At 45.6% G+C, this 15,351-nt stretch overlaps 1 protein-coding gene and 1 long non-coding RNA gene across 51 annotated transcripts in view; one reads left to right on the top strand and one right to left on the bottom strand.

Annotated features, from left to right (window-relative positions):
- Positions 1 to 15,351, top strand: part of Ttll5 (tubulin tyrosine ligase like 5) — a 218,128-nt gene that overhangs the window by 179,558 nt on the left and 23,219 nt on the right. For 26 of the 50 annotated variants that reach the window (NM_001427290.1, XM_087552823.1, XM_087552824.1 and 23 more), the window contains 2 exon segments: positions 3,808 to 3,890; positions 7,538 to 7,660. The exons of 9 other annotated variants lie outside the window; for them this stretch is intronic. In NM_001427290.1, the coding sequence (NP_001414219.1) occupies positions 3,808 to 3,890; positions 7,538 to 7,659 (205 nt within the window). In that variant the 3' untranslated portion in view covers position 7,660. 50 annotated transcript variants of the gene reach the window in all.
- Positions 7,577 to 10,522, bottom strand: LOC134479235 (uncharacterized). Its single transcript, XR_015623237.1, has 2 exons — positions 9,997 to 10,522; positions 7,577 to 9,139 (listed from the first exon to the last, which is right to left on the bottom strand). It is a non-coding gene; the product is annotated as an uncharacterized LOC134479235 (long non-coding RNA).

The following is a 15,351-nucleotide window of genomic DNA, read 5'->3' on the forward strand; positions in this document are numbered from 1 at the left end:
CCAAGCGTCTTCCTCAGCAAAAGTCACACTAGTTATATGTGGGTGAGGAGCATGAGAGTCACAGAATGGTGGATCTTCTTTTAGTGATTCCTACAGGGATCATTGGATTGAAAACCTTACCTTCCTTCCCAGCCTGCGGTGGGTAAAATGGCAATGATTGGTGGAGATTTCCCTCCATCTTTCAAGGTGAGCAAATATTGAAAGCTCCCTGGGTCTGAGGATGGATTAAAAGGATTTATGGTAAAGATCCAGAGGCTTTGCCAACTCCTAAAATAAGCTCAAGTGTGAAAAAGAACAGCAGTTTAGAAAGCACTGTAGTTGTATTCTTCACAGACTTCAAAAGTGAAGTTTATCGTGTGTGAGGTTGGCAAAGGTGTCAGGAAGTGGAGGTGGCAGGCCTGGCTGCAGCTCCTGGGAGAACCCAGCAGGCACAGGGGAAGAGAGAGAGTTGTCATTTATAGTGACCTGACAAAATGCCCAAATAATTTGGGAAATTTTAAGTATTATTTTAAGTAACCTATGTCAAAGTCATATTGATGACTATACTGAAAATAAGAATTGTACGTACCAAAAGTTATGTTTGAAATTTGGTCAGAGATGTACTCCAAGATAAATTCATAATCTACATCATTTTCTTTTTAAGGTACAGAAAGATTTTTTAAAAATGAATGAGAAAGTGTAGGTGTCCTGGCTTGTCCTAGGCACGTGTGCCAGCCCTGCTGTGTGCCCTGAGCCCCCTTGAGTCAGGTCTTGCCTTTCTGGATCTTCACCAAACTGGATCAATGTCAGGCAGATGGGCTTCTGTGACACTTATGGGGCTTCTCAAAAGCATGTGTGTGTACTTAACATTATAATTCAAATATCTAAGTCAAAGCTAATAGCTTACAAAGAGAAATTGCCAAACTGTCAATCATAATGGTTGGTTTATTTAAATATGCATGTCCTTTCTTTCAGTTGGTTTTCCAGGACAGGATTTATGTGTAGCTTGGCTGTCCTGGAACTCACTTTGTAGGTCAGGCTGACCTCAAACTTATAGAGATCTGCCTGCCTCTGCCTCCTGAGTACTGGGATCTTTTTAAAAAAAAAAACTTTAATATTTATGCATAGATGACTGCTTCCAATAGAATGTGCATTTTTAAAAGATTTATTTATTTTATGTATATGAGTACACTGTAGCTGTCTTCAGACAGAAGAGGGCATCAGATCCCACTACAGATGGTTGTGAGCCACCATGTGGTTGCTGGGAATTGAACTCTGGACCTCTGAAAGAGCAGTCAGTGCTCTTAACCTGTGAGCCATCTCTCCAGACCCAGAAAGTACATATTTAAGGTAAAATTGTATGTTCACAAAAGTTCGGCAAATACTATGCCACAAAATATCAATGTCAAATAGTTTCAATTCTTTATCCATAATGAACTTGTTAGTATTATTGCAAAGATAGCTTTTGCATGTTTTAACGCCTGCTTGCCATTCTATGCCGTATTGCCTTTTACTAAGAAACTCATCTCACAGCCACAGAGGTACAGCAGGAACCAGAGGCCAGCTGCCATGCAGTCCAGCTTATACTTACTTTATTATATAGTTCACAGACTACCTGCCAATTAACAATCGCCTGTGTACACACCTACATAACGCACACAGATACCAGACACACGCCAATCTGATCCAGGCAAATTCTTCAACTGAGGCTCCCCTCTCAAGTGACTCTAGGTTGCATAACTAATCAGGACAATTTCATCCCTATGTTCTTAGGGAAATATCCCTAAAATAGATTTACTCCTAGGAAAGTAGCACAGAATCATTTCAGGGCCAAGTGCAAAAGCCCTGACCATGTTTCAGAGTGGGTTGCTCAGAAGTTGTGATGTGTTTTCCCAAGAAAATGATGTTAGCACAACAAAAACATGCTTACCCATAGTGTGCCAAAGCAGTCATAACAGACCTAAACCATTTTGGATAACTAGTGTTTCCATGGAAAATTTCACTCAACTTTCCCTGTCCCCCTGAATTTCTGTGGACACATTTCTCTGCATCATAGAGGAGTAAGCCCTATGGAAAAACTCTAAAGTGGATCAGAAGGCCTGACTCCAAGCCTGAAGTGCTTGGTGGTAGAGGGAGGATGGGGAGTGAGTAGAGTTGGATACAGGGGTCTGGAGACCTTGGAAGAACAGAATCAAGTCTGTTAAAGTGAGTTGGCAGTTCCAGATAAGGAAAAAAAGGCTAAATGATTTGGGGGAACCAGAACTCCTAGGGTCTCCCTCCAGGGTCTCCTCTCTTATCTGGCAGCTCACTGTCTGTCTTGTGTGTGGACCCAGTGAGTGTGCCTTCTCTGCCTCCCTTAGCACTGTTGCACACAGGCTGCTTTAATGAAACTGGCTTCACCCCATGCTGATCTGAACACCGCTCAGCTCAGCTCACAGTAAACACAACAGCTTTTGCATGTTCTTTGTTTGCCTCCAACAAGGAAAGGGCCACGCTACCCCCCAGCCCTGTACTTTTTTTTACCTAGACTAAATAGTCACCTTGTTCTTATTGGTCTTCGTAGGTTCTCGGGGCAGTATCAGCCTGCTTCTGGCTCAGAGTCAATGAACAAATCTATTTCTTCATAAAAATGTTTTCCTCCTCCCCACTCTGGGCCAGCACCTATTTCTCAGAATGTCATGACTCAACAAAGATAGGATTTCCTCAGAAGGCCATCCTTGACTTTGCTCTTCACCAGTGAACTCAGGCTCCCTGCCCCTCTCTCCTCCTACTCAGTCCTGCTTTGCCCCTTAACACCCTTTGCACATCCACACCTTACCTACTTGCCTCAAAGTCCACTCAGCCCCATCATGAAATACAGGGCCTGCTCAGGGGTTTTCTGTGACCAGTGAGTAGGAAAGCCACATTGGGGGAGGGGTGCCAAACACTGGCTTGAATAAATGCTCAACAGTACAGAACCAAAGGAATGAGCACACAATAGCTGTAATCTCCAGCTAGAACTCTTATATACCAACTGAAATCAAGGTAGATGGCCCCGGCAAGTAAGTGTGCGCATAGGCCTAGTGGGTCAGACTTCTTCCAAAGATGTGCATTAAATATCTGATGTAAGCAAGAAGAATCAAGTTAGTAATCTCTATCTCCATAGAGCTTATGTCCCAGTCAAGATGACAAGTAGGGCGTATCCATCTACATAAACTGTAATTATAACTTTGAAACTTACAATTTTGATGAGTGAGGCAAAAAATGGCAGAGAGCGCTGAGAGAGATTGCTTAATATGATCTGTAGCCATCGTGCCAGAATGACCTTTCTGAGACCTGCGGGGAAACTTGTGCCCGAGGAACTGAGGGGAGGACCAGTCTGTGCACTGCAGAGTCAATGCTCAGCAGCGTTTCTGCCTCTACTTGCTTGGCAGCTCAGTGCAGGACAGTCACCAATGTTCAGGGCCAGGGAAGGGTGATGGTCACCATATTTGTTCCTCCACCCTTCCCAGCTAAGAGCCTTAAGAGCCACTGCTCTGCATGCTTTAGCTAAGTCAGAACCCGGAGGGACCTAAATAACTACTCACCCAGTTGTGGGCCACTGCGGTGAGACAAGAACCGGGAAGGTGGGAACAGACAGTATGTCAGTTTTGAAATACGTGATATTCTGGGAGATGGATGTCTGTTGGTGAAATAAGTCATCTGTAGGAATGTGACATTTTAACAAAGACAGGTTGAAGCAGGGGAGCATGTTCCAGGAGAGGAAACACCAAGCCCAAAAGAGAAGGCCCCTGGAGGTCTGTCCTTTAACTTGCTTTCTGTCAGCACCTTCTGTCCTTTGTGTTTCAGAGGGTCCTCCACAGAGGGGCAGCTGAACGGACTCCAGAGCAGCATTAACCCTGCAGCCGTCATGCCCATCGCCAACTCCACAGGTCAGTGGGCAGCAGATCGCCGGGTGAGGCAGCAAGGAAAGGGGCATCTGACAATTTTCTCTTTTGCCCCTCTTAAGAACTTCAGCTCAAAGAACAAATGTCCAGGCCTTGAACATATTAGCAGATTGGTATTTTGATTATAATTTTCTTTAGAACGATAACAACATCCTGGGGTTGGCACGATAAGTGCAACATCCTTGTCTGGCAGAGCACTCTCACAGTTGTCATGGTGAGCGCACACTCCCTGTGTCTGGGTTCACTGTTCACATAACGCTTCTGAACAGTGGGTCTCTCACTCTCACAGCAGCTTGGTGAGCTCTCTCTCCTCCCTCCTCCCCTGTGAGAAAGCTAAGCCCCAGCACATTCATTGTACACACATCCAGATTTAGCTGTTTGGTCCATGACGTAAGTCCTGTATGGATGCTAAAGGTCGGTGACAGGGCCTGCAGCCTCTGTCTTAGGTACATACATGCAAGTGACGCATCAGCAAGCCAGAGACTGCTTTTTATATAAAAATTCTTAAACACTCAGCTCAGAAAAATGAAAGACAAACATTGACTACTAAGTCAGTGCAGGGCAGATCACTTGGCCTCTGAATTTCACACAGAAAGAGCAGACAAAGCAGTTTCTATTCTGCTTGGGAGCTGAGAGACTCAAGGAGATGGAACGGGTGTGGGGAGCAGCTATAGGAGCGTCTGAGGTTGATTCTGTACTGGGGGGCATGGGGAGTGGCAGCAGACAACATTGGCATTGCTGTGTGTCAGGTTGTGTGGTGAGTGCTGTGCAGTGACCTCAGGGTCAAGTATACAAATATAAGAACTGAGAGCACCCCCCTGTCCTTTTTATCAGATTGTTAAGTACTTCTAAAGTGTCATAGCCACATAACTACTAAACTCAAAGGCAGTTTTACACTGAAGAGTGAATCCAGGGACTTTCAGTGATCAGACTGCTTCCTAGGGAAAGAAACTTTGAAACCAAGACTTGAAGATAGGTAGCCTGCCAGGAGCAGGCCATCTGGGGTGGAACAAGTACCAGGAACATTTGCTTTTCTTGCAAACCCCGTTGTCAGAATGGCTGGGGGAGGGTTTGCGTAAGAGATGGCGAGAGAAAAGCCAGTGAAGTGTCTGGGCCAGCCATGACCTTTGGAGGGAGCCTGTCATCATCCTGACAGCTGCAAGAAGCCCTAGAGGAGTTAGGAAGAGTGCAGGGACCATGATAAGAAGAGGCAGTGCCCCTGACAGTGACAGCAGATCCCCTGAGAAGCATAGCTGTAGTTTGAAAACAGTTTCTGTGTCTCACTGCTTTACTTGAAGGTTAACTGAAGCAGTCAGTATAAAGGAAGAACTCTTCCTACACCGAGCTAATTGGGCCATATTAGCATTCTAATAAAAGTAAAAAATGAGGTCTCCTTCACAGTATCAGAGCCTGAATTCAGAAGATGTTTGATGGCTCTGTACTTGTGACCCTCCCCCAGAATGCTAGAGCACGGTAGTGTTTGCTGTTTTTTTTTGGGGGGGGGGTGTTGAACCACACCTCACATGTGCTAGGTGCTTTACCACTGAGAACGCCCCAAGCTCTTTTGAACAAGGCAGCTATTTTTAAGGAAGTAAAGTGTGCACCTGGAACTGTGGGTGTGGATGGAGAGAGGTGGTGACTGAGAATCACGGCCAGGTTTGAAGTTGCCCCAGGTCACAGCTCTTAGCACTCCCTTCCTCTCCACAAGCCTTAAGCTAGAGATGTGTGCAAGGCCTAGGAAACCCAGCTACCTTCTATGCATGTCTAATTGAACCATGTGGAGTTGAACTCCGTGTGCCGTCTGGCTAAGGGAATTAGAACTGTGAAGGACCAAGGGGGTCAGGATTGCAGCAGCCTGGTGGCCCTTGATGACTTATTTAGAAGCTCTTGTCAAAGTTCTCCTGTATTTGGTATCGGCATAAACCACAGATCAAGCAGTTATCTTCTCCATTGGCCATTTCCCAGCTTCCACCTTAGGTAACGGCCTTGCTCACCCAGCACACTCAGGGCTTGTGTCACCCACTGCCTCCAGCTCTGCCTTTTCTTGGATTTGTTGCCTGTGACTTTTCTGGTATTCTTGATGCTAAAGAGATGAAGTGAAGGAACTAGTAAAAGCTGACAGTGTGAGTTCCCGGCACACGTGGCACTGACAGCTGCTAGTGAGTAACTGCCATGCAGCTTGTGATTTCTGCAGCCGTGAGATGTAAATGCTGTTCTAGTGTTTCAGAAGGATGCTCTGTGTGAAGGAGATGGGGCTACTTAAGCCCAGAAGGAAGGGGGTTGGGGAGGGAAGGAGGCCAACCAAGAGAGAACATAATAATGCCATATTACTCTCCTCAGCTGTCTTCCAAATACCGTTAGCCTCTGTCTCGTACAGTTAACAGATCCATAAATAGAGCTCATGACTGTTTCCTGGCTCTTAACCCTTCTCTTCTACCTGGCTAATGGCTAACCCTACTTTAAGCTCTGTGACTTTGCAGATAGCAAGATAGTGGCTAACCCCACTCCCTGAGTTGTAAAACAGCTGAGCCCTTTACTGCTGATGGTGGGCTAATTGCATTCTTCCAAACCTGCACGTTAGGTGAATAGCAGCCCCCTCAGTGCCCGGAAGAAATGCTGCCTGTTATCTTCCTTGACTTCCCTACCTCTGGCCTTATATCCAAGTTTGCAATGAAAGGAGGGGAAAGAGTCAGTAGGTTTGGAAATCTGAGAAGGAGGCTGGAGTGAGGGCCCTTGGCCAGAAGCCAAACTCATTGGCTGCCTTCTTTATAACCATGGTGCTCCTTCTTGGGCTCTGAAGTGCATATGGTGAACTACAACAGCCAAGAAGGCAAGCTGAGGTCAGCTACCATACTGCAGCCACACCCTCTGTCCTCACCTTTTGAAAAGCATGCTGTTCTGGAATACAGCTTCTTCATACCCCACATCCTTACTCTATTGGTCTTTAGTTATAGATGAGGTGTTGCTATCCTGAAAATCAATGACTGATACCATTTGCAGGAAGTAAGAAGCATGTCCTGTTGAGCCTGTGTCTGTAGCCCTGGTGAAATGTGCAGTAGCTCCCTGCTCTTTTCCTGGGGACAGCAGCATGACTGTGCCCGCCCACTCCCTTGTGTCTTGAGAGAAATGGACTTACTTTTATATAAAGTAAATCCAGCAGGGTTTACGCCCTCAGGGCCTAGAAGTCACTTTAGCTTCCATATGAGTTATTGGTCTGGAATGACCTGTTTTCGTTATCGGATTATTATTTTCATCGTACACTCTGTGGTTGCTGGCACTCCTTGCTGGGCCTGAGCATAAGAAGTTAGGATAAAATAAGCATTGTTCCTGGGCAGCAGCTCTAGTGTCCAGTGTTCTTTTCTTCTCCTTCCCACTTGCCCCTTGCCTTGGGTTTTACCTTCTACTCCCATTATTAAAACTCCCCAAACAGTCCTCTCTGCAGGGCCAGGAGGTAAGACCTGAGGTGCTCGTCCCCTCAGAAGCAGAAAAGAGACAGTGGAGTTGGTGTTAGGAGGAGGCCGGGTGACATCTGAGAACAATGATCCCCTTAACCCAGTGTGGGAGTTTACCTCTTGTCCTTTGGGCCAAGATCAAATACAATGTTAAGTAGGATTTTTTCTTCATTTTTTCAGGATCTTTGGAAGCTCCCCAGGTTATTTTCGCAAGATCCAAACCCTTACCCACACAGTCTGGAGCCCTTGCTACAGTTATAGGACAGAGAAAATCAAAGTCGGTGAAGTCAGGGACAATTTAAGGTAATAGTAAGAATAAGAGCGTGGTTTTGTCCTTATCACTTTCTGACTTTGTGTGGCAGCAAGGGACTTAGTAGCTGCGAAGAAAAGCAATGCAGTACAGGGTCTTGGACATAGCTCAGTGGTACAACACATGCTTGGCACACACAAAGTCCTGTGTCAGATCCCTAGCACCAACAAAGAAAAAAGGCAGTCAAGTAGGGACTTTATAAAACACAGGGAAGGATGACTACTTCAAACCTGGGTCAAAGCTGAGCTATGCCTAGTTAGCTTCTGTACTGTACTGGCCTCCCAGAAGGTGGCGCTGTGGCAGTAAGAACTCTCTGCTGTTGAGAGAGGCTTTTGTTTTAAACATATGGAGTCTCTTGGAGCAAATCAAAAACATTAAAGCCACAGCCAGAGTTCACAGGTAAGTGTGGCAGGGTGTATAGGAAAGGAGATGCTGGAAGACCCAGTTGTCTCAAAGGAGACTGACTATCAGGACAGACGTAGAGCTTTGAGATACTGAGGTGGAAAGGGAACAAAAATATTTTGGAAAGGCTTCAGTGACATTGATAATTTGGTGATGTTGAGAGCACAATTGTTAAAAGGTTTTACTTGTTATAAGTTTTTAATCAGCACACAGCTGTTAATTGACAACAAAACAAGGTTTAGTCCATCCTCCTCCCCCCACCCTCTGCCCCGGGGTAGACCATGCAGTTAGGGAATTGCTGGACTTGGCCTGGTGAAACTGTCCTCGCTTCACTAATGTTGCTCTGAGCGTTATGCTCCAGCTATACCCTTCAGAACTTACCAGAAATGTCTCTGAAACCTCAAGACTGTAATTATTCCTTTCTTCCTCACTCAGTCCCACATGCTCGGCATTAATAGCACACCTCCATGAGCTCAATATTCTTCTTACCTCTGGGGGATATTTATAAACTTCTTTGAGAAGCATTATTCATTAAAATACCCCAGGAGAGCAAAGGAGAAAGGAAAGTTATTTATCCACCACAGGGTTCATTTACATTGGATCAGAAAGCTTCAAACATCTTTCCCCAGCCCATTTAAACTCTCTCCAGAAAGGAATGAGAAGAGAGACAGGAACACCAAATCCATGGCTTGGTCATCTACCAAAATGAAATACCCAGAATTCTGGTGCCACTCAGCCAATGCATTTTAGCGCTGACACAAAGCATGTTGTCCTGTGATGAACAACTTGTAAAGTATAGAAAACTGAGCAAGAAGGTCAAGATGTCCCTTAGTGTACTGGCATCCAGAAGGATGAATATGACAGCCAGCTCCAAACCAAACTGACGGCCTGCCAAGGAGCACTGGCGTCCTCCGTTCCCAGGTCTGTAAGACTTGGACCTGCCACTGTGGTGTACCGCTTTCCTCCAGCTTCTCTCCTGGTATCCCTGCAGTCCTCTCCGAATCAGTCCTTGGCAATGTAGGTTTGTCAGCAACGCAGCACTGAGAAGGCTCATCTCTTCACCTGGAATTCTGGAAAAACACAGTCCTGAACTTGAGCTCGCCATCCTCTGGGGACAGCTGTGGTAGGGAGACAGTGTGCCAAGGTGCATGGACCTGGGCCCCGAGTCGGTCATGGTCTCAGAACCAGCCTCCCGTGAGCAGTGCAGCTACAAGGAAGCATCGCCTAGCAGGCCCACTAGCCCAGACTATCACTTTGGTTCATGCAGAGACCTCTGCAGCCACAGTTACTGATGAGCAGTATCACCATCTGCAACAGAAGCCTCCTCACTCATGCGGTTTGGAGAGACAGACATGAGAGACTGAAGAAGATGCTCTGCGTTTGCAAAATACTTTATGTAACGCTCAGAGAATACCAGCTGTCCTCTTCAAGGAACTTATGCGGAGGGTATCAGGAACAGAAGCCCATCTAACACACACACACACACACACACACACACACACGGGCTGCCTGCCCTAGGCACAGTTATAATCAGAGACATTGCTGTTACTTGTCTTCTCAGAGTCTATTTTTACCAATATAATATAAACATACACATCAACTATATTTTCTTTATTCTCAGTGTTCTGATATTTGGGGTTCCTACACACTAGGAAAGTAATCGCCTCCATCAGTCCCCCAACTTGTCCCAGAACAGCCTTTTATATGCAAACCAACCAGTCCCAAGTTCATATCCCCAACAAATCTCTTTATCCAACTCTCCCACACCAATCCAAAGTGCTTCCCCTGCCCAGTTATTTCTAAACCAGATCCCAAGCATCTAGTGACTACCCCAGAGTTCCAAAGCCTGCTGGAAATTATTCAGAATAGATAAACCATGCCCTTGATAAGCCTTCCCTTTTCCTAGGACACCAGTGAGAGTGCTTACCTAGACTTTCCTCTCACCCCGGTGGTGGTATCACTGTTACATCCCTCTCTAGGGGCTGGAAGTGTAAACTGCTTCCTCCTCCCATGCTGCTCCCTCTTCCTCCTATAGCCGCACTGACTTCTCCATTCTATGGCGAACATGCGCATTCAGTAGAAGAATTTCATTTGCAGCAGCAGGAATGAACAGACGTTATTCTTTGGGTCCCTGTCACCAGCTCTGTGCCAGTGCTGCTGCCTTACCACTCACTTCATGATAGGTCTCATCACACAGTGGTGCTGACGCCCGATCTGGCTGCAGCCTCGACCAGCCAGCAGACTGGCCTGGCTGCCAGCCAGTGAAACTCCATGCATCTCTGTCCAGAGGCTGCCTGTGCTGCAGCTCGTAACTCTTTGTACATAAGGACAGTCTAGCTGAAGCCCCTGGTTGGAAGTTAGAGAGGCCACCTGGCATTCAGTTTAGGGAAGACGGGAGGGCACATTGCAAGAGCCTACCCAAAGGGGATTGGCTTGCTTCACAGAAAGCCAAGGAACTCTTTTTCTGAAATGGATTAAGAAATAGGCTACTGGGAAAGATAACATCTGAAAATTGATACTGTCTCTTGCAGTGCTGGCCAGATCCCAAGAGAAGAGTGATGCTTCTTCAACTGTTAACAATTACTACCTTGTTATAGAGACAAGGGAGTTGATGGCCTCAGTCTCAGGCTATATTACTGAAGCACACACTGCTCTTGGGAAAAAATGCTGGCACCCCGTGTCATTAGACTTGTACCTACTGTTGTATTTTGTAGCAACGTTGTGTGGTCCTATGTAACCTCCATTTGGTTTGAGTAGAAGGTCCAGATCATTCTTGTATCCCTAAACTGGGCAAGCAACCAGCAAAAAGTGGCCTTTCCCTGTTGGTCTCTCTGAAGATCACTCCCTGTTAGCAATCCAGCCTCCAGTCACGTAACCAGTGAACCCACATACCTTGCTACCAGTCTTAATGGGATGCTTGTTACAGCCACAAACCTCGGCTTTACCTACCTTGTATCCTTAGGACACAATTGTTCCTAAAAGTTCTACAGAAAGAAAATGGTGTGTTAAGTCTTTGGAAAAAGCAAGCTTTACTCATGGACTGTTTACAGTTGAGCTTACCTGATGTGCAGAGTTGGCACTGGGTTCCAGGGGATGTAGGTGTTTAAGTGCAGGGCTTAGGGATAATGAAGTAGATTGCCCTGCTGACATGACTGGTGTTGATATTTATCCTTTAGGCTTTCAAGTTAGGTTGTAAAGAAAAAGCCCAGGCTCCCTCCAGTCCTCAGGGTGAAAAGCATCACTAGTTAGACGACAGCAGCCATCACTTAGACTAGTGTCCCACCTTCTGCGTGTGGGTATTCCAGTCAGCTGCATAGCAAGGGCTCTCCGCTCTTAGCCTGGTCCAGCTAATCTTGTTACCTGACACCAGAGAGGAGTAGCTTGAATGGATAAAGTGTGCCTTTAGCTACCTCAGTAAAACATAACCACTAAGCCCACCACAACAGAGAGATGTAAGTAGGAAAGCCAACTTTTCTCTTGGGTGAGGAGAAAAGTCAGCTGGTGGTGAGTCACTTTTATTTATTAGTCTCTTGTTGTTAAGTACAAGTTGTTTTTTTAAATTTCTGTACTGAAATAATTGAGGGTTTTTTTGTCCCCCTCCCTACTTCCTAGTCACTTGTAATTTGCCATGGAAATTCATAAATAGATGACAGCCCAAATGTAGGTATTTTAAATTTTGATAAATTTGTTTTCATAATTGAACTCAGAGCTGTATTGGCTAATGAACTAACTATTCATAGTTTTTAACCAGACATTAGAATATGAAATTTTCAAAACTGCTGCTCTTAGAAGGTTCTCCTCTGGTCTTCTGTTTTGTATTTGTTCATCCTTCTTCTCTTATGCATGTGTGCAAATAACTATGTCTTCTTTATGCATAGGGTCAGAGTTGTCCATGGTGGACTTTTAGTCATTAAGAAGAGAAACACCCCAAGATCTAGGGAAGTGGTTCAGTGGGTCAGGTGCTTTCTGTAGCAGCATGAGGCCTGAATTCCAATACCCAGAGCCCACATAAAGCCAGGCATAATAGTGCATGGCTGTAATCGCAGTAATTGTATAGCAAAATGGGAGGTAGACACAGGGAACTCTCTGGAAGCTCAGGGAGCTAGCACGCCTGGTGTATGCATTAGCCCATGACAAAGAGAATCTACTTCAAGTGAGTACAAGAGTAGTTCACACACATGAATACACACACATCCTATATACACACCATATAGACAAAAGGAGAAAAGCCCCCAGTGTACCTCTAAGAAGGGAAGTTACTGGAGAATGGACAGTCTTCTTAGGGACCAGGCTCATGAAAACGGCCACCTGCCTGAGCAGCACAGCAGTGCTCAGTTAGCCCGCTCCTCTGACTGAGCATCTGTTCGCACACACACAGCCCTCTGACCCTCCACATAAGGGAGGGTAAGTGTGCACATAGCCATAGCAAGAAGAAGGCAAACAGCTACAAAGTAAAGGTTGGGAAGAGTCTTATTTCTAAGAACAGCTTTTTTAAATTCCATATTATATTATCTGATTAAAAACTACAAATGTTATTACCAAGTACAATTTGCAGGATATCAGCACTGGAGGACTCCTGGCCCACCTGGCATTGGACACCATTTTGCATCTACTCTTAAGAAAAAATACATGATCAGAACTCTTCCCGCTCTTTCATCAGCAAGTGCGCACTGGTGGCCAGAGCGCTCTCTCCTCAGTGGCAGCAGCCTTCCAGGCACATGCCAGCCTGTGCTAGTGTAGCATGAGGTGAACAGTCAAAGATGCCAGTTTATCCATGGGCTACCATCTTCTTTCAGATGAGATTATAACTAAGCAGGTATAACATAAACTTCACCTCCGACATAAAGTCTCAAACTATAATGCAAAATAGTAATAAAATAAAAAGCATGAAATGTGAAGGGAAACCCAAATCAAGACACGAGAAAACCCCCCCCTTTTAATGAGAGGTCAGATAAACTGTAGCTGAGGTGAAACTTGGTCCTGAGGGCTGTGTCATCCAGAGCAAGGACACAGGATACAGTGCTCATCACTGAAAAGGGCGCTCAGTAGCAGAGCCCGATCCTGCATGGAGCTCTAGAGTTTGCTTTCCCAGCACTGCCCCTACCCCCCACCCCCAAAAAGCTACAGGAGGTGAAAATCAAGCTTTTTCCTACATCTTACTCCAAAGTAACTATTTAGTGTGCTTTATGTAGAGTTCACGGAGTGAAGTAATACCACTCCTAGCCAGCTAGCCCAGAAATGTGTTTTATTTGGCAACTTTCTGACATGATGTACATGCAGGACAAATATTACGGTGCATGTCAGTAAGGATGGCGCCATGACAGGATGAAGCCAGAAGTGAGCCTTTGCAGTCACATAACCAACCCAGGGGTGGGTGATGACTGCTGGAGGACTGTATATATTGTATGTGACTTAGGCCATCCTAAATATAGCTTCTCTCAGGGCTAGTTGGACACTTATGCAGGGGCTCAGATACCCGGCTCTCCTCTCGATGTGTGGAGACGATGCACCACATGGTCAGGAAGCAGGCAGCACAAATGCCGGCTCCACACCGTACAGCCTGTGTCCTGGGCCTGTACTTACAGAAGTGGGTTCTGCTGTCTGCTCTTCCTCTCTCTCCCGTCCTGTTCCCTTCCCTCCCTCCATCTCTCTCCATGTCTGGCCCAAGCAGCTTCCCTCCTGCCCAGCCCTGGCCTGTTCCCCCCCTGCTCTGACTTAGTGTTTTTGGCTCTGCTCTGTCAGAGCTCTGATTGCTGCTCCCACACTCAGCCTTCACAGATTTCTTGACCGCCTTTTGGGTTTCTAGAAGGTACGAATCAGATCTAGTCTGAAATCCCAGCAAAGTATCAGAGCACAGCAGCAGCTGCAAAATCCTGCTGAGGACATGAATGGGTGAAGGCTGTACTTCTTTGGTTCATTTTGCTAGTATTTGGATGTCTGTACATTTGTAAACCCTTCCCATTCTGAGGGAACCAGTTAAACTTTGCTTCCTCCAGTAAGCCTTACATGTAAAATTGCACTTCTCTAGTCAGTTGAGACCTAACAGTTCATCATCAAGTTTAACAGTTCCCTGTATTTTGTCATCTCTCGTCGCTGCTTGGTTTTTTGTATCTTCAATAAGACCACAGACTGAAGGCAGAGTTTGACTCCCAGTATCAGGGACTCAAGAGATCACCCAGAGTGTTTCAGTGCCTTGAAATATGAGATCTAAAATAAATAACACATATCCACATACATAAATTGTCTTCTGGAAAATATCCTGGTTTTGTTTCGTTTTGTTTTGTTCCTGTAGTGCATTGAATAATCTCAGAAGATAAAATGTGATGGAAAATTCATAAATGATACACTTCATTATTACACAATTTCAAAATTAGGTGTGCCGTCTCCTCGGCACTGTAAAACTATTTCATATAAAGTAAGCACTGATGGCTACTCTAGATATGACATCTGACCTGCTTTCCTGACCTCACTATCAACCCCCTTGTTCTGATGCTGTTTCCTTATGAGGGCCTTGACTGCAGGCCATGCACCAATGGCTTCCTGTAGGGAAGCAAAGTCACAGTGAGGCTCAGTTTGAGCTACATTTGTCCTTCCATGTGTTTTCCTCTTCTGCACCCCTTAGAGCCCTTTCCAGGTTTTATCGCTTCACTAAGATGAGATTTTCTTCTGAACATGAAAAGTGCTCTGTGTGTGTGTGTGTGTGTGTGTGTGTGTGTGTGTGTGTGTGTGTGTGTGTGTGTGCGTGTACATACATATATACACACTTTTAATTGTGAACTTTGTATGAGTTTGTCAGGCCTCTCTCCAGTGATGGAGCACATATGCTGGAGGCTGTTCCCGTCAGGGCTGTGACGAGTAGTGAGCATCAAGTGCAACGTAGCGACAGCAAAACTAGAGCAATGCACCGTCTATTTCTGTAGGACTCAGGACAGAACCAAAGCTCTCTTGGCCTTTATCGTGTTCACTTTTCCATGAGTTCAGCCCTGTGTAGCATTATTATTGTCACTGTCAGGAGCTGTGTCTACATCCTCGGAGAATTCGGAAGATGAGATAGAAATGGCACGATTCTGAAGTTAGGCCAATCAATATGGACTCTGCCTCCCTCCCAGTTGGCAATTTAGTACACCCACTAACTTCTTTGAGCCTCAGTTTTCTCCTCTGTATGATAAACGTAAGAACGTTCATCTTCAGAATAGGTCAACCCAGTTTAAACTGGACAGAAAACTCGGATAGACATTTCTCCCAAAGAAAGACTACAATGGTGGGTACGTGTGAAAAGACT

The sequence above is a fragment of the Rattus norvegicus genome, chromosome 6 (genome assembly GCF_021556685.1).
Source record: "Rattus norvegicus strain SHRSP/BbbUtx chromosome 6, alternate assembly SHRSP_T2T, whole genome shotgun sequence".
NCBI classification, from domain to species: Eukaryota; Metazoa; Chordata; class Mammalia; order Rodentia; family Muridae; genus Rattus; species Rattus norvegicus.